Source organism: Colletotrichum aenigma, assembly GCF_013390185.1.
Source record: "Colletotrichum aenigma strain Cg56 chromosome Unknown KSG_Cg56_contig01, whole genome shotgun sequence".
Lineage (NCBI taxonomy): Eukaryota > Fungi > Ascomycota > Sordariomycetes > Glomerellales > Glomerellaceae > Colletotrichum > Colletotrichum aenigma.
Genome location: NW_023500907.1, coordinates 3261153 through 3279391, shown reverse-complemented (window position 1 = coordinate 3279391; position 18239 = coordinate 3261153). Strand labels below are relative to the sequence as shown.

The 18239-nt window shown below is 54.8% G+C and overlaps 4 protein-coding genes across 4 annotated transcripts; all 4 read left to right on the top strand.

Moving 5' to 3' along the window:
* Positions 1 to 466: 466 nt before the first annotated feature.
* CGCA056_v000882 (ATP-dependent zinc metalloprotease YME1-like protein) lies at positions 467 to 2823 on the top strand (the record flags this gene model as incomplete). The annotated part of the gene is made up of 4 exons (XM_037316143.1): positions 467 to 1076; positions 2026 to 2121; positions 2174 to 2377; positions 2438 to 2823. The coding sequence occupies 4 exons, from the start codon at positions 467 to 469 to the stop codon at positions 2821 to 2823; spliced, it is 1296 nt and encodes a 431-aa protein (XP_037186169.1).
* A 757-nt stretch (positions 2824 to 3580) lies between these two features.
* Positions 3581 to 4388, top strand: CGCA056_v000881 (uncharacterized protein; the record flags this gene model as incomplete). Its single annotated transcript, XM_037316142.1, has 2 exons — positions 3581 to 4049; positions 4138 to 4388. 2 exons carry the CDS (start codon positions 3581 to 3583, stop codon positions 4386 to 4388), a joined length of 720 nt encoding a protein of 239 aa, XP_037186170.1.
* Positions 4389 to 5063: 675 nt separating this feature from the next.
* Positions 5064 to 6706, top strand: aclL-2 (Cytochrome P450 monooxygenase aclL; the record flags this gene model as incomplete). Its single annotated transcript, XM_037316141.1, has 3 exons — positions 5064 to 5135; positions 5189 to 6289; positions 6347 to 6706. The coding sequence occupies 3 exons, from the start codon at positions 5064 to 5066 to the stop codon at positions 6704 to 6706; spliced, it is 1533 nt and encodes a 510-aa protein (XP_037186171.1).
* A 9566-nt stretch (positions 6707 to 16272) lies between these two features.
* Positions 16273 to 17184, top strand: HAP2 (Transcriptional activator HAP2; the record flags this gene model as incomplete). Its single annotated transcript, XM_037316140.1, has 1 exon — positions 16273 to 17184. The coding sequence occupies one exon, from the start codon at positions 16273 to 16275 to the stop codon at positions 17182 to 17184; it is 912 nt and encodes a 303-aa protein (XP_037185391.1).
* Positions 17185 to 18239: the final 1055 nt, after the last annotated feature.

Here is an 18239-nt window from a genome sequence, read left to right as displayed (position 1 = left end):
ATCCATCCCAGGAGGCGAGATGAAGACTAGGCATATGTGCATGACGCACTTTCTTCATGAGTATGCAGTGTGGATGACCGGGTACCATCTCCGTGTCACCAGATCATGCCCGTGGCACGTGTAGCCTTATTCACTGGACGACTGCTTCTTCTCTACGCCCTTGTGATGTGCGGTTATGGTCGACCTGCATGCCAAGTCAGCCTGCTTACACGTCAAGTCAGCCTGCTTACACGCCAAGGCAGCCTGCTTCCACTCGCGAATAGAAATCAGGCTGTTCGGTCCTATATTTCAAGCTTCTTGAGTGCGGTCGAATATTTTAGTTCATTCCAGCCCTTGCCGACTAAGCCTTTGGTAATCCTTCTTGCCTACACTCGCTGTCCCCAAAACTCGATGGCAAATAATTCTTCTCGAGACGTCGACTCGTATCCTGCGTCTCTTTGAACGGCCTTCCAATCGAGATTTCCCAATGGAGCCCGAATCCGACAACCTATATGTCGTTTACAAGTCCAAGCTTGAGCCAAATTGGGTGAGTCAAGGCTTGGCGAAACGGAGTTCTACATCAGAGCTCCGAAAAGACAACGATAACGAACTACCATATCGAATACAACCGGAGGATGTCACTCAGGAGAATCATCCATGGGGAGATATCGCAGCAGTCTATCGAACTGGCGAAAACGTCAAGCAGCAGAGGCGTAGAGAGTCTCGTTTCGGTGACGCTGCATTGGTATTGCGGCACATTGTCGTTAAGAAGCAAATGGAAGAACGTGTGATATCGCAGCTCGAGATCCAGTCCAATTCCCTGCGGAGTGCTTTCATCGAAATTGCTTCAGGGCTCGTCAACATCAACCTACATCAGGATCCAATCATAATTCCTGATCCCTATGTAGAGATTTGTCATTGCCAAAGGCGGATTCATGAGGCAATTGATACCTCTAAGGATAAATCTCTGCGTGATCAGCTGCAGCTTCTGCAGATGTTCCGAGAGGATTACATGGCCCGTACGATCACTGATCTGCAAGCCCTGGAGCCTAATGGGTTGATAACATTCGACCTTCTGTCGTTTATCTTTGCCCCTGGTCACTCAGTTGTTCTCACCAATCGTTACCTTTCACATTTTCCAACACATTGGATAGCTCTGCTTCACAGCTGTCACTTCATCACAGATGCTAACAAAGAGGAGAAGAAAGTGGGGATAGAGCTTAGACTGAAGTATACCGGATTCAATGGCACTGTTTTTGGTTCCGTGAACACCGTTATTAGACTGGATCGGTTCCTTGGCACTAAAAACATCACAGAACTTCCTGTATATCCTATGAAGTATCATCCAGATCATCACAAGCTGCTTGATTCTTTGAAAGTCAGGGGATTGGAATGCTTGGGGCTGTGTTTAGGCAGTTCCAAGTCTCCTTTGGCCCAAAAGACTTTTGGCTCCCACACCTACTACAGCGGGCCTGTTTGGGAGATTCCCTTTCAAGGTTCCAGAAGATCCTACGATACTTATCATTCTCCCGGTCTTTATCCCTCTGATACCGCTTATGAGAACACCTCTTCGGCGCTTCTAGACATGTTTCTTAGCCCCCCCACGTCCGAGGCAAGCATAATCTACCATCAGAGCAATTTCCCATCATCAGTTAAAGTCTAATTATCCTTAGTCTGCCAGCAGGGTACTAATTGATTCACCTCAATTCTTGGAAGAATTTCCTGAGTATCGAGATGAAACTCGCCGTCAGCCACCTGTATCGTGGCCGAGATCGCCACCGGGCTATCCGAATCTTCCGCCATCGTCTAATGCGACGCATGATGTGGAGGAATTCACAGGGATCCCTGTTGAGAAGTTGACTGAGATGGATCTTGCATCCCTCCCTCCAGTTATCCCGGGGTTTACACTGACGAAACGGCTCTGGGGGTTCTTTCTCGTCAGTCATGTCGGGCAAATCCGTTGGAATGGACAGGCTTTCGACAGCCTGCACCTGGAATCCCAACGTAAAGATGCCGTATGGAGGCTTGTGCGAGAACATCGGCTGGGAACGAGTTTGTTCGATGACGTCGTTGCTGGGAAGGGGAGAGGTCTTGTTTTCCTCCTACACGGGCCTCCAGGAAGCGGTAAAACCATGACAGCGGGTAAGCTCACTGAATTATTTTCGTTGTCGAGACATCGCTGAAAAGCTAGCAGAGGTCGTGGCAGAAAGTTTGCAGTGTCCAGTGTATTACACATCCGGTGGAGAACTTGGACTCAAAATGTGGGAGATAGAGTCCAACTTGCGTCTCATATTCAAACGCATGCAGCGGTGGGGTGCCATTTTGCTTTTTGATGAGGCAGACACATTCATGGCAAAGCGCAGCGAAGACAACATTGAACGCAATGCTCTCGTATCCAGTTCGTTTAATCTCAGTCCCACCGATCAGGTAGAAAAAAGGGACTAACCTGACGTCATAGTTCTTCTTCGCATGTTGGAATACCAGTCTGGTATTCTGTTTCTCACAACCAACAGGATTGATGATTTTGACACTGCCTTCTTCTCCAGAATCCACGTTCGTCTCGAGTTCGACAAGCCTGGAGCTCCACAGAGGACTTTGATCTGGTCTTATCTTGCCGAGAAAGATGGCCACAATATCTCTCAAGAAGAGTTTGCAAAGCTTGGAAACCTCCCGATGGATGGACGACGCATCAAGAACGTTCTACGGGTTGCGTCGCTTTTATGTCGCTCGCGGGACGCGGCTGGGAAGACAACTATAGACGATGTGAAAAATTCGCTCAGAATTTCTGCTGGAGATCCGAATGATGAGGGAGCTGAGCAGGCAATTCAGGACTTTTGTGGGTAATGTGCTTCCTTGTTGTAATGGGACCTCACTTGTTATACGATGGTAGACATTGACTCCCGTATGTTTCTGTATTGGATCATGAAGAACGTGAACATCTTTCGTAAGTCCACTTGATTAGAGCCGTTTCATTAGGCTCAAAATAGAGACCTGCGATTTAATAACCGCCGACAATCAATCATGAGGCACAGGAGCACAGCCGGTCCTGCGCAAGTTCGCCAAGTCTTGGCATAAGACAATGGAACCATGTCGCTGCCTAGCATCAAGGCATGTTTTCCGAGCTGAGCTTAGCCGCAGCACGATGAAGACCATAAAAATTACCTACGTCCCCAGAATGTAAGACGGCAGCTGTTTATGTACCCCTTACATAGTAGCCAAGAACCTCAGCCCTGTGGCTCATTAGGCGAGCCAGCGGGAGCACCCGAGTGACGACCCAGTTTCAACTGCCTAAATCAGGACTACAGCACTCGCCAGGCTGACTTTTCCTTCAAAGATATGAGATACTGAAAATAGAGAAACGAGCGAGAAGGGGGGGGGGGGGGGGGGGGGGGGGGGCTTGATGAGTGCTAGGATAGATGGGAGCAATGGACAGACTTTTTGCGTATAAAATGAGCGCGGTATGCCGCGTGTGATACCGTTCTTACTCTCATCGTCATCACAAACACCATCACTCTACCTTATTAACCATTAATACTTCCTGCTCATCTTAAGCCAACTTCAGACCTTCTTCCCAAAACCTCTTGCACACCCCTTCGTCACCATGAAAACCTCCGCTGCTACCATTGCCATCGCGCTTGCGACCGCGGCCGTCCCCGCTATCGCCTATCCTGCGACTCTGCAAACTCGCGACGGCGAGACTTGGAAGAGTGACAAGGGCGGAAACGTCAAGGTTGAGGTCGGCAACGAGTTGATTCTCTATGGGACCGCCTTGCCCTCAGCTACTCTCAATGCCATTCTCGACCAGTGTGGAGAGTTGAGCTGCAAGCCGGGGGAACCCGTCAAGGCTAAGACTATGCGTATCGGTGCTGGTAATATGGGCCAAGAGACGGAGATGGTTCTCACTGTTGAAGGGAGCTTCGCTAGCGCCGGAGAACCTGGCGATAAAGCTCATCTTGTCGAGATGGCGAAAACAGTAATGAGAAAGATGTTTGACGAGGGAAAGCACAAACTGGAGCAGAACGTTCCTTACTACACCAAACCATGCCAGCAGACTAAGAACGGCTGTATCCGTAAGTTCATCCCCACTCGGACTTCAATCTTCTCTACCCCTGCCATAGTAATCGAGAGCCGTGACTGACCAATTTACGGGAGGAATAGACAAGGACAAATTCTACGCTGAGCAATGGCAAGCCACGGATCATGTCAATGTTCGGTATGAGGACGAGAAGACGGGCTTCAAATCCTTCCTCAATGTCGGTTTCTCTCACCCCGAGACGGACAGCCTTGACGGTGACATCTGTGCCGGTATCGCTGGTATCGGTGGCGCCATGGCCGGTGCTATTTCCGCAATTCATCCGGTAGCAGGTGTCGGTTTCTCACTTGCGTCTTTTGGGTGTGCTTTTATCTGAGGCAAGCAGCGTACTCGAACGTGACTGGGCTTTAGCTACGACGAGGATGTACATATGAACGCGTAGATTGTGCGCGGCCTAGGCATAGCGGGTTTAATCAACAAAGCAACCATAACTTGACATACTTCTCGGGGGAAACGCATACAACATACGTCTCCAGCTAATGCTGAGCATCTTGTAAGGGCTCGACTCCGAATTCCGTACCTGCAGCACACGAGTCAACGACCCCATTCCGTCCGTGTTCGTATCCAGTCGGAGCCTAGACGCACGCCGTTGCGTCGTGCCCCGGTGAAAGCAACCCGGCCCCGGCAGGTGGAGGTGGGGCTCGAAAAGCCGAAAAGCCGATCATCGCTCTACGTCCAGCGGATTCAAAGTCCGATGCATAAACCTTTGCGGACTTGCTGCGGAGCTATTGCGGAGTGGTACCTGAGGTTGTATCAAAGTTGCAGCCAAGTTCGGACACGGGCATTTGGCTATCGTCCGGCACGGCAGTCGTCGACGGCTCGGGCCATTGCATGGCGGGAGTTCGTCCAACAGGGGTTGAGCAGATCGATAGATCTTGCTTGTGACGAGACTCTTTAAGTCCCAGGGAGAACTGCTGGCTTTCCACGCTCTGTGTTCGTCCTGTCATTCAACCTTCTGACGAACCCATACACGAGTCTGTCAACCGCCACAATGCCAGCTTTGAAAGATGCCGTCACGTCAAATTTGACACTTGGCTCGGCCATCTTATTCCTCGTCACTGCTGTAAGTCTGATATCAAACGACTAGTTTCCAAACACTAACCCCAACTTCAACAGGGCGTGGTCTACAGAGTCGGCATCGTCATCTACAGGCTCTTCTTCCACCCCCTCGCCAGCTTCCCCGGCCCCAAACTCTACGCCGCATCCCACCTCCCCTTCCTCACGCAGAACATGCTCTTGGGCACCTTCACAAAAGACACCGTCAAACTCCACGAAAAGTACGGCCCCATCGTCCGCATCTCCCCCAACCGCCTCGCCGTCGACGGCTCCCTCGCCTGGTCCGAAGTCTTCTCCAGACGGCCCCATCAGCCCGAATACGAAAAGACAATCGAGGCCTACGGCCTGCCCGGCCGCATCGGCATCTTCCCAGCCTACCGCGATGACCACCGCCGCCAGCGCCGCCTCATGGCGCACGCCTTCTCAGAGGGCGCCCTCACCGAGCAGGAGGGCTTCATCAAGCACTACGTCGACCTGCTCATCGCCCGCCTCGGCGAGCAGGCGCGCGCGGGCAACGTCCTCGACATGACGCGCTGGTTCAACTACTTCACCTTCGACGTCATCGGCGAGCTGGCCTTCGGCGACCCCTTCTACTCCCTCGAGAAGAGCAACTACCACCCCTGGGTCGCGATGCTGTTCCAGTCCATCAAGGCCGGCGCCAAGCTCAACTTCCTCTCGCAGTACCCCGTCCTGCGCCCGCTGCTCTTCTTCATGATCGACAAGAAGGACATCGAGAAGAAGATCGAGTCGGACAACCTGGCGCGCGAGAAGACGGACAAGAGGCTCGCCCTCGGCTCCGACACGCGCAAGGACTTCATGACGTACATCCTCCGCAACAACAAGGACGGGAAGGGCATGAACCATGAGGAGATCCACGTCAACGCGCGCGCCCTCATCATTGCCGGTAGCGAGACCACGGCCACCGCACTCTGCGGCCTCACCTTCCATCTGACACGTACGCCTGAGGTGTACCGTCTCCTGACGGATGAGATCCGCAACGCATTTGCCAGCGAGGAGGAGATCGACATGAAGTCCACCGCACGTCTACAGTACCTACACGCCTGCCTCGAGGAGACTCTGCGGATCTACCCCCCAGCCGCCGAGACGCCTCCCCGTATCTCGCCCGGCGACTACATCGACGGCCGCTTCGTGCCCAAGGGCGTAAGTCCCCAGTGCCTCTCTCCACCTCAAGACCCCTCGCTAACTCTCCCATCACAGACATACATCTCCGTGTACCAGTGGGCAACCCACCACTCCCCGCGCAACTTCACCGACCCGGACGCCTTCAAGCCGCAGCGCTTCCTGCCCGACGCGCACCCCCTCCACGAGGCCCGCTACGCCAGCGACAACAAGGCGTCCTTCCGCCCCTTCGCGGCCGGCCCGCGCGACTGCATCGGCAAGAACCTCGCCTACGCGGAGATGCGCCTCGTCGTGGCGCGCTTCCTCTGGAACTTTGACGTCGCGCTCGAGCCCGGCCAGGAGGACTGGGTCGCGGGCCAGCGGGCATTTAACGTGTATGATAAGGGGCCGCTTTTGGTGAGGTTGAGGCCGAGGGAGCACAAGTTGGTTGGGGCTTGAAAGTCGTGTAGAGGTTAGAAGAATGCTTTGATGAAGTGAGGGAGGTGTGATTTGTAGGTTTTATGAGAGTTTGGGAGATGGTATCAGAAGTCAACGCAGATTCTAGAATAAGCACGAAGACGTGTGCTGTCGAACGGGTTTTCAGCAGAGAGAAATTTGGTTCTGCGGCTCATCTAACGAGCCCGGCGCGAGACTTGAACTACTTTATAAATGACATGAAACAACTATTTGGTTAGTTGTTAACAAGGACAAGTTAGACATTACGCGAAGTTGTGATTCCGACTAGAGATAAGAATATACGAACTAAAATATTAACACCTCTTAACAAGACCAAATAAATATTATATAGCCATCTCACACGCAAACTCTTCGTCTGAGAAGCAAAAATATAATCTCTGTCCTCAAGTCTCAACATGTCAACACAAAGTATCATAAACACAACCCAATTTCGGGAGCAAACCTCTATGGCCATCCCATCACCCTCACAAGCAACATCCCGCCAGCCAAACTCCACAACCCACAGCGGACCCGCCTCTCACGCCCGTCGAGTCATATGCAGCTTCCCCTGCTCAATCTTTCATCAACATCCGATATGGTGTAGTGGCCAACATGATGCCCTCTCATCTCTGATGCGAGGTTAGGCATAGCCCCGAGTTCGATTCTCGGTTTCGGAACATTTTTGCATTTTTGCCATTTTTGCCCGCACTTTTCGCCATGTCACGCTGCATCTAAGAAAGCCGTTACTCATTCACTTCTGCTTGCGGTTGTCCCCCGCTATCCCTCGAGCTTGAAAGTCTCGACACTAGAGAAAACTTTAGTTTTCGAGAGCGGTGGAGCGAAGTCGCGTCTCGCACCAGCACCAGATCACATGAGAACACCCACCAACGAAAGGAAACCTCACACACCAAACCAGAATTGATCCCGTGACCGAAACACCATGCATCCCTCCCCCTCCCACCCTTTCAAAAATGCGAAAATCCACCATAAGCGCTGACGCCGTTCGCACAAACACGGCCCAACGATAGGGTTCCCGAGAATAGACGGCGCGCGGGCGGCGGGCGCGGGCTGCGCCGCCGCCGCCGTCATAGAATCCTTCCCGCGGAGGGGTGGAGGGGGTCGTGATGGCAGGCTGACAGGACTACCTGACTTCACCACCAATAAACAACAATGGAATTGTTGACGGCGGCCGCGCGCGTGGGTCTACTAAGCGCCAGGAACGTCCAGGAACCGAAAGACCATGCTTTGCATCATCGACGAGGCATCTTGAAAAACTGAGCGTTTACTTTGTTTGTTCAGTTTATGGGTCCGGACGAGGTGGCGCATTGCCCTTGAAATCTCGACAAGCAGATTGAAGACGCGTTAGACACGTTCTCTGTCCGCTGTGACGACCGGTGGTAATTCATCATCCAGGGACTCAAATGCCAATCACCAAGCCTAGCATCGCGTGCAGCGCCTCGCAAAGAAACCCTGCGATGTTGTCAATATTCTGCGCGGTCTCCGGAGACCGGCTCGCCTTGACTGTCGCCGTGCTCCGAATGCGACTGTGAAAAGGCAGGTTTGCGACGATGATCCAACAAGCTTCGAGCAGTGTGGCCGAATAGGAAACCAGAAGTACAGCACCGCCCTCTCATTCGTCGCGACAAAGCTGCAACCTAGGTTAACCCCCTCCTCTGCGATTCGCGAACGACAGGAGACGGCAGTCGTCGAGGAGCAAGCAACTCTACGCGACTCCATGCTCGGCCGTTCCCTGGAAAGTGGAAATATCTCTCCCACGGGTGATTGAAGTCGTCCCTGAAGACGACGATCTCAGAATAAAGACGCATGCCGCGTCTCGCGAACTGCACGTCTCATTATCGTTAGGTTCTCCACCCAAAAAGGCAAGAACGCGGGAATGAAGGACGAGGATCAAGTCACACGGCTTGTGGGAGCGACGGGGGGCGCGCACGCGCGCGACCGATGCGAGAAAATGGCTCTGGCGGGACATGTCCATGCCTCCTCAGTGCGGGACAGGCTCTGTGGCGTGCGCCTCTGCGGGAGCTTGTGAAGGCAACGGCTGGGACGGGCGTTCGCTGGGCTGCAAAATTGGCATTTTAGGCCCAGAGGTGCATCGACTTGTCTGCCCTGCATGCGTGTCTTTTCGTCTGATGACTCTGGCGATCAAAACGCGTCCTGCCGGGAGGCTCACACTGGCTGGGCGTCCAGCTTCATGTGCCGTAGATCGCTCTTCCCTTCCCGTGTTGTCAGATCAGGCAGACTTGGCAGGCGCGCTGGCTGACGGGATCCTGGCCGACGAAGGATTGGGCATTCGGGCAGATATCCAAAAGTAAACACAACAAACCTCCATGCGGAAAATGCTGCTCTGGATAATCAAAACGACAGGTGATATTTCTGCTCGCATTAACGCCCGGGTGATTTGATGATGAGGGCGACATGAGAAGTGAGCCGCGTCAAAGCCCGTGTTCCAGAGTATCGACCGCTGTGACGTCTGTCTGGTTCCCGGAAGGGCCTGGAACAGCACTGGAGATGAGGGATGACATGGGTGGTGTTGGAGCAACACGCGGAGTGTGAAGAAGTCGATACTCAAGGAGGCTCGGCATCTCGTAAAGGCTGACTGAATGGCTATCAGCCCGTCTCATCACACCAGGCGTTGTTGATTTGGCGATCCGCAGCATCAATAACTTCCAATGGTCAGATGCCGGGCAATCTCCCTCTTTGCCTCGTCCTCAGACGGGCCCAGTGCATGCGTCCGTGTGGCTCCCCTCAGAGAGGCGTGACGCCCTCCCGCCCACTCGATTCAGGGAAAAAGCAGGCAGCTGACCACTAGGCAGCGGCAGAAATGCCGCGTCTCCAACCACTCAGATAATTCGTACGAGGCGAATTCTCATCCAATCGTTTGGGTGTCGCGTCCACCGCCGCATATTCGTGTCATGGTGTGAGGTGAGCCAGGCAGAGGCTCCTTCTGTGGCTATCAGCAACCCGAGAGATATGGACGCTCGTGACTGCAACTCTCAAGACTCAAACCGGGTTCTTCTCGGTCTTTGTGCTCACCTGACTTCTTCAGAGTCAAGTGCAAGCACGGCAAGAGACCTGCAGTGAGCAGATGTCTCCCCACGCGCTGCGCTGCGCGGGTGCGACGACCGACGAACCCGGCAAACCCCACCACGATTGTCAGCTCGTGAGACAGCCCAAGCCTCGGATACACCAACTGCATGTACGGCGGTACTTTCCTGCAGTCATATTTCTGTAAGTAGCTATCTCCGAGCGGCCGGATGCAGGTCTTGCGACTCCGAGACCTCGGAGGGACACGGTCGAACGGCTGCAGTACGAACAAAACCACGGCGGACGCGCCCGTCTTGTCTGCTGGGTCCCTTTGCCATCATCCATCCCGTCACACCGACTCTCTGGAAGACAGAGTCAGTGTCCAGCTTGCTTGGGGCTCTTGGTCTGCCTTGCTTTGCTGGATAGAATACTTCGTTTGGCGTGTAATGCCGTGGACTGTCGAGGAGTCATCCATGGTGGTCTGTGCAGAGCGCGATCCAGCGTCATTGTGCTTGGTGCCTTGGGTACGGTACCAAGGATCAAATGCCCTACAGAAACCGAAAGAGTACGTATTGCTGGCGATGCCAATGTACGAGGAGATGAGCAGCCCAACCGAGCCAACCTGCTCCCTCGAGAGTGTCACTCCCATGTTCCCCGCCTGGCTGGCGGCGGGAAGACTGAAGAGTTCTCATGCCAAAGGTACATGTACATGTACCTGGACTTCAGGCCAGGGTAGTGCTGCCTCAGAGGTCGAAAGAATTTCGTCAGAGAATTAATGCGGTGTGTGTCACGTGGGGCCGAGTGGCTGAGAGTGGGCCTTCAATGGAAGAAGAAAAGCGTGGTGCGGCGCGGACGGAGCTGGGCCAGAAAAAGCCCGGAGATTCAAGACTGTGACTCTTGCAGGGGAGGCCCAGCCGCACAGGCGGGAGCCGGGGGAACTTTGCCAGTGGCAGTCCAGAGATCGACAGTGCGTGCCCTGAGCGATTGGGACATTGGGGAGTGAATTGTGAGAAGCGAGCCAACAGAGCCAAATGTTGGCGTTGGATGGGCTTGATTCCCCAGCCGAAGCATCGCGCTCGCTTTGCCCTCTCACAGGAGCTGGCCTGTCGACAGCCACTGGGTCCATGGTTTTCAGAGGCCTGTCATATCCAGAGAGTGCGGCGCGTCCTTCTGTGTCCGTTGCGAGCAGAGAGACAAACAAATGTCCATCGGAACAGCTCGTCGTATTCCCATCCCCAGCCTCTCGTGAACTTGACTTTTGCCCCTCACCGTTCCAGAGCCAACAGCCGAGGGAGGCTAGCACGACCGGCAGGCGAAAAGAGGAGTGGTCACCGCCTCTTCTTTTTTCCCATGGTTTCTCCGCACTGTCCGTGTGTCCCACTTCCGTCACGGCGATAGATGGCAAAAACGAGGCAGAGTCGAAAGCAGTCGGTAGCTTGGAGTGAGTCGGTCGCTAAAATTAGCCCTTGCTGAAGTGCCAGCTCACGAATCTGTCGATCGACCTCATCCCTCGGGCAGTTGGAAGTCGGATCACGTTTTCGCTTGTGTGCCGAAGCTGACCGACTTATTTGTGGCGTCACCCGCTCGCATACAGCAGACAGGCCATGAAACCAGATGCTAGGCGTTGAGAAAAAGGAGGGACGGAGATAGTCTGAGGCAGCCTGAGGGCTAGGTGCTGTGCTGTAAAGGATAGACACGAGCTCAGGCAGCTCAGGGGAGCTTCGATCCAGCTTGCTTGCGCGTGTTGGAGCTTGGGTCAGGCCAGGTCGGGTCAGCGTAGGTACTCCGTACATACGGTACCTAGCCTCCGTGGCTCCGGTGGTGATGGTCCGGGTAGCCATCAGGCAGTGGCAGGGTGGTCGGTCGGGGTAGGCATTGAGCAGCAGTGTGATGAGTCTCTTCTCGTCTCATGTTTTCGCGTCTTCACTGTTGGTGCGTGCAGCCTTGCTTTAAGAGAGGGAAATGCTGAAGTAACGTGGCAGATGGAGACCTTGCCCCATGCGGAAAAGTCGAGACCTGGGCGCAGAATTTGAGAGGTTGACAGGACGGACGGTCTAGAAACCGCTCGGGGAAAATAAGCTGTCAAAAGGTGGGAAATATTCAGGATGAACGGCGGAGTCGATTACCAAAGAATTTCAAAGTGCTGGACACTCAGATAGAGTAGCCAGGCAGATGAAGTTGATGTGCAAGTGCGTTTTGAATGATGGATAGCGGTTGTTGGGCGCGCATCCGCATCGAGGGACGAAAGTGAAGGAGCGCTGGAGGTGGCTGGACAATTGGCAACCTCTCCACCCAAGGCGAGGAAGTCACAGTTGCATGCGATGCGCGTGCACGCCCAGAGGGGTGGCTACATCGGACAAAAAGTAGAGATCACGTCATGGCAGCAAATCAGAAGCGGCGAACGCGTCGCCAGCCACAGGACGGGGCCCACTTGGACCCGCTGATTCAGCCAGTCAGAGAGGTTAAAGGGTTAATGGCCCCGCCCCTCAAATCAACGCTCAGAATTCTCCCCTCGTCCTTCACCTCCTCACTCCCACAACCAATCAATCTCTTCCGGCCCACCAAACGTGTCGGACGCGAGGGCAGAAAAAAAAAAAAGAGAGCAGAGACAGGCCAGGTCGAACCGCTCAATCAGATTCGGCCCTCAGCTGGTTTTTCGAAACAGACACCAGGGACGTCGAGGCTGCTTTCATTCGATTGGACATTCAACATCATATCGAATCAATCGCCAATCAAGAGCGAAAGCTATCCGCTCCGCATTCCGCACTTTTTCGATCTTGCCTCGCGGGTGTGAGATATCTGCGAAGACGCGCGCGGAAAGAATAAAGAAAGACGTTATCGTGATAGTGTGGAGGAGAAACACGGCATAGCGTGTGAGCCCACAGCAGCAGCAGCAGCAGCAAGCCCGCCGTCAGCAGTGCAGCGCCGAAGCTACGCACACGCACCTTGACGCCTTGAGGACACACACGTACACACACCGCTACCTTGGACGGGAAAGATATCGCAAAAAGACAGCATCCAGCTCAGCCGGCACTGCCAGGAGGAGCAACAAGCAGAATCTCAAAAAAAACAACAGATTCCGGTCCTCCCGTCCCGCCGCCTGCCTGCCTGCCTGCCTGCTTCCCTTCCTGCTTTGGTCTCGGGCTGCCTTCTTGCCTAAGGTACCCTACCCGCACCTACCTGGAAGGTGTGCCGTGCCTACCTGCTTCCTTCCTGTCTCGACTCCAGCCTGCCCTCTGATTGTTGGGCAAGAGCTCTCAGCGCCCCAGGGTCCCCAAGTCACCACACACGACGGCCTCGCACGCCAAGAAAAGAGGGGGTGTACTGTGATAGGTGCACTTGCGGCTATTCTCACGGCCCTCTGTCTTTCTCTGCTTGTTCCTCCTCTCCTCCCCCCTCCTTCACTGCGACGTCAACGTCAGCAAACACCCCTCCCCTCCTGTCCCGGTTCTTTCCCACCCATCCACATCCACGCCCACATCCACGCAAGTCCTTGGACATTGGGCCCCATCCCCCTCTCTTTTCCAACAACCCAAGTCCACACCACAGTCCACCACGGTCGCAATCCACTTGGGGGAGCTTGACTCTTCCGTATCCTAAGGCAGCAGCAAGCAGCGCAGCAGCAGCACCACCACCACCACCGACAACCGTAGCGGCGTAGCCTTAGCACCTAAGGCTCACAGGTTCCCGGATCCCAGCAAGTAGTCCATTTACCGCCGACGCCACAAGCTCCACGCACTTTTTTTTTTTCTTTTTTTCTTTTTCTTCCTCCGCCCTCCGAAACAGGCGTACAAAGTGCAGAGAGTGCCCCGGTTCGCCTGCAAAAGGATCCAGCGAATCCAACGAGGCAAAAAAGCCAGAAAAACCCGCCCTCCCACAAAACCCAGCAAATCAGCTCGCCTTTTTCTTGCGACCACTCACAACCGCCGCGCACTTTCTCCAACGTCAACGTCCTTCCCGCCCTGACATTGGACAACCATTCGTCGCTCGCACTGGACACTTCCTATCGCCTGCGCGCTTTCCCTACCTACCAGACACTCGTGGATTCTCTCGATTCGCGACTGGGAACTACCAGCAAACCTATCATCGTCGCCATCGCCTTTTTTGCACCTGTCTATTGGCCCAAGCAGCCCATCAGGTGACGCCTTGGACCTGCGGAAAACAGCATCTTCCTGTCTGTTTCCTGTCCTGCCTGTCGAACTCGCAGCAGAGCGAGCAGCAGTAGCAGCAGCAGCAGCAACGCTCCGCTCCGCACACGGCACCGCATCGCATCGCGACAGACCAACCGCGTCGCACACCTCTCGCCCTTCCCGCAACGGCAAAGCAGACGCACGCGCCAAAGCTTTTTTGCAGGCGATCTCAAGCCCATATCGTGACACTCGAGTCAAAAGCCTATCAGAAAGCTTCGCCTCGACTTAGACCGGGAGCCGTTCCCCAAAATCCCCCCCAAAAGCCAATAAAAAATCCAGCCAACCAGGTACGTTTCGCATGCCATTCGACACAAGTCGTCTGGCGCCCCTCCTCTCCGCCTTGCCCGCTCGCGCGCTTCCTTGTCGCCGGTCCTGAACACGGGCGCCGTCACGTCTTCACTTTTGGCTTCCCGCTCCGTCATTTGCCCATCGTTGCACGCTACCTTGCCTCAGGGTCTGGCTTCTCTGTCGGGTTTGGCGCTTGGCACCCGTTGTGTCGGCACCAATCTCGACGTTGAACTTTGACGACACACCTTGCTGGTGGTAGCGTAGGCACCTGTCGGACTTCACTTTTTTGTTTTTATTTTCTTCTTTCCTCCGCTGTCTTACACGTCGCGTTCTGCGTCCTCTGAAACCGGCACCAAGAGCATGCTTACTGACTGGAGCAGGGCGCATAATCCCCTCCCTTACGGCATTTTACACGCACACATCGGCGATTCCACAAGCTCGCCCGCACTCTCACACTCTCGCCGCATTGCATCTCCAACTTCATCGGTACGTGTATTGTACTTTCTTGTGTGTCGCATTGTCACCGCCCTTCACAGCATCTGTACGGCCTCCCGTTCCCCCCGAGTTGTAACCATCCATCCTCGGTGCCCCCCCTCCTCCACTCCTTGTCCACGTCAACCTGTCTCTGTTTCTGCCCGTCACCTACGGTCATCGGCGACGGCGACACTCCGCCGATTTCACCATTTCGTCCTCTGACGTTACCTCCTGCTGCTGTCTGTCGCTGCCATTTTCCCATTGTATGTTGGCTGGATGCACGCCCGCATAACCAAGCCTTCTATGCCTTCTGGAAGCACCCCCTCTCTCGGTTGGCATGCGGGTGAGGCAAGGTGAGAATGATGCGGCGGCGGCAACACCACTGGAAGGGACCCCCTACCAACCACCCCAACTGCAGCCTCAGCGGGATGCACGTACGTTCTTGGGGAAGCGCTTAGTGAGCCCAGTCTGGAGTCTGGCGGGTGGCAGCGACACCAGACACTCAGGACAGCGCCTGGACAAACACGCCCTTCCCCTCAAGAGGCGCAAAGCACGGGCACCGTCACAGCAGCTTGGACTGCGTTCTGGCTTCGCGCCGCCACCACTACCGCAGCAGTGGGAGGTGTTGCCGGGCTGGTTGGCATGGTGGGCCTTGTCTCTGCATATTCCGTCATGCATGTGAGGTCTGCCAGCGCATCAAGTGGTGGCCCGAGGCGCGAGCAGAAGAACTGGACAGGAGCCAGGAGCAGCACCCCACCAATCTCTTGTCGCATCATTCCGAGCATTGGCTCAAATATCCTGGAGAGGACAGAAGCAGCTAACATTCATGGTTGGACAGATCTCACTCGTGAAGTGGAATAAAATCAAACGGCCTCTTTTTCTGGGGAAACAAGGCACCGACCGTTGTGTTTCGTCCAAAACTACCCGCTTCCCGCATTGCAGCTGGTAGGCCAAAATCGACCAAGACCAGGACCAGCTTCTTGTCAATCCGGACTGGACCACTTCAGAGAACCCTTAAACGGGTAGCGACAATAACACATCCCGCCCGCCGCCTCGACTCTCCGCCTCGTCTTGCACGGCGGCAGCACCCTTCGTCACTCACGTGGCTGTCATTCTCACTCCAGGCTCAGCCACCCACCCAGCGTCCGCCCCGCGACTACATCAGCCTGCATATGCCGTGGTCGGCCACTTGCGTCGCGCACCACTGCCAGCTCATCCACGCATCGCCAATAGATTGAGCCCCTCCTCTCCCAGCACACTGGCAGAGTACCCTAGGCCACCGCCCGCTCCCAACGCGTGTGCCCAACTCTACCCAAGCAGACGGGCCATTTCCAGCATTTTAAGGCTCAATTTTCATCAAAAAGGCAGCTTTCGTCGCAACTCATTCGTCGCTCGCGACCCATACCCGTGAAACCAATTTTCTCGACCGCGGTCACGCTATTACAACCACTACGCCAGAAACTATCGCCAAGCTAGATCCTCCTGCTCGGCTTCTCATTGGTCCTGAGCACATCGCGACGAAGACAACCAGCTTCATCGCAGCTCGACCACTCTCGGAACAGGCTTATTCCCAGTATGATGGAATACGCGCAATACCCACAACAACCACAGAACGCGCACTCGGGATACACGAACAACTCCACCTCCGGCAACATCACCTCTCCTCACGGCGTACAGACGTCACCTATTTTGTCTACCCAGCAACAGTCACCCACCCAAGCACAGGGACACAACATGTACCAGCCACAGTACAACGTCCCTCAGCAGGGCATGCACTATGCCATGCCCCAGATCCAGGCCGCCGCCATGGCGGCGACCGCAGCGGCATCGGGAACGAACTACACCTACAACATGTCGGATCCTAGCTTGCCCCAAACCTCACCACGGATGGGCGGACCGAAGAAGGAGGCCAACCGCGACCCCAGATCACCGACCCAGATGAACAACGTTTCGCAGCTGCCCGGTGGTCAGCGACGCCTCAGCCAGGTCACCAGCCCCGGCGTCCCGGCACAGGGAATGATGAACCACGTCGGCGCGCGCCCCGGCGTTGCCCCACCGCAGATGTCCCAGGCCCAGGCCATGCAGCACCCGCAGTCCCCCGAGATGCCCGCTGGCGGCGTTGAGGAATCTCCCCTCTACGTCAACGCTAAGCAATTCCACCGCATCCTGAAGCGTCGCGTTGCACGCCAAAAGCTCGAGGAGCAGCTCAGGCTCACCAGTAAGGGTCGTAAGCCGTATCTCCACGAGTCGAGACACAACCACGCCATGCGCAGACCCCGTGGACCCGGAGGACGTTTCCTGACAGCCGAGGAGGTCGCCGCCATCGAGCGTGACAAGGCCACTGGCACCGATGCGCCCAAGGACGACTCTAGCCCCAAGGCCGGGTCGAAGAGGAAGTCCGAAGCCGACGACGGTGGCTCCAACAAGAAGCCCAAGACGGCATCTGAGAGTCCCGAAGAGGAAGATGAGGAGGAGGAGGAGTCTTGAGCTCCGCCGCCGCCAATTCGATCTTCTTTTGTCGAGCATTCCGATCACGAAGTCACGACAGCCTACAGATACGTCTTGCAGCCATCTCTACTCTTTCCGAAATTGGATTATAATGGCGGCGGGAGTCCGATGGAAGACGGTTCCGCGGTGTGTTTACAAGGGGTTGGAGTGTTTCATGGACGTCTTTAAATGCAGCATTCGGGCCGGTACACAGGACTCTCGTTGCCCTCTGGCTGCCAGGCCTGGTCGATGCCATTGCGGCATGGGCCATTCTCTTTTAACACCTTTTTTCATGTTTCGTTTTCTCGGCTAATACAAATACTCGACTGGCAACAGCATGGCACCCGTTCAGGCGGGTGGCCGCAAGGGAAATGGGAGGGAAGAATGCATGGACGACTCGAAACGACGGATACCCCTCTTGTGTTTACTCGATTACCCCCTTCTCCTTGTTGTTTTTGATTGTTTTCTTTCTTCACTTCATGTCACAATCTTTTGTTGGGATGGGGACTTTTGTTCACTTTCTCTGGGGATGATGGTTGCAGGGGCAAATGAATGGTCTGGTTACCAAACGGATGGAGTTGAAATGAAGAGAAAAGAAAAACCAAAACGAAAAATGAAGCGCCAGCATTGGCGCATCTGATGTACGGGACAAAGAAGAATGATTGAAGATTATATTTTTACGCCTTCTCAAACTATTACCCCTTTTTTCTTCTCAACCTTACGCTTCTATGGATTGATGGGGATAGACTGAGGTTTTCTGGCAATCCGTCGCCGGAATCGGAATTGGGAGAGAAACACGGGCTTTACGACTATTTGATCTTTGCGAGCAATCTACAAACTATATTGAATTACTTACATGTCAGATTCCACCTTGTTCGGTGTGAACCTTTGCGGAGCGAATGACGCACATGTTCCCCCCAGTGAATGCATTGTCGTCGCGAAAAGGGACGGCCCGTAAGGTCTGTCCTCGTGGACGCGACAACCAATCGACGCCGCGGGCCTGACTCAAAAGGTCGACAAACGGCCAGCGGCATTGGCTTGAGGCTGGACCACGA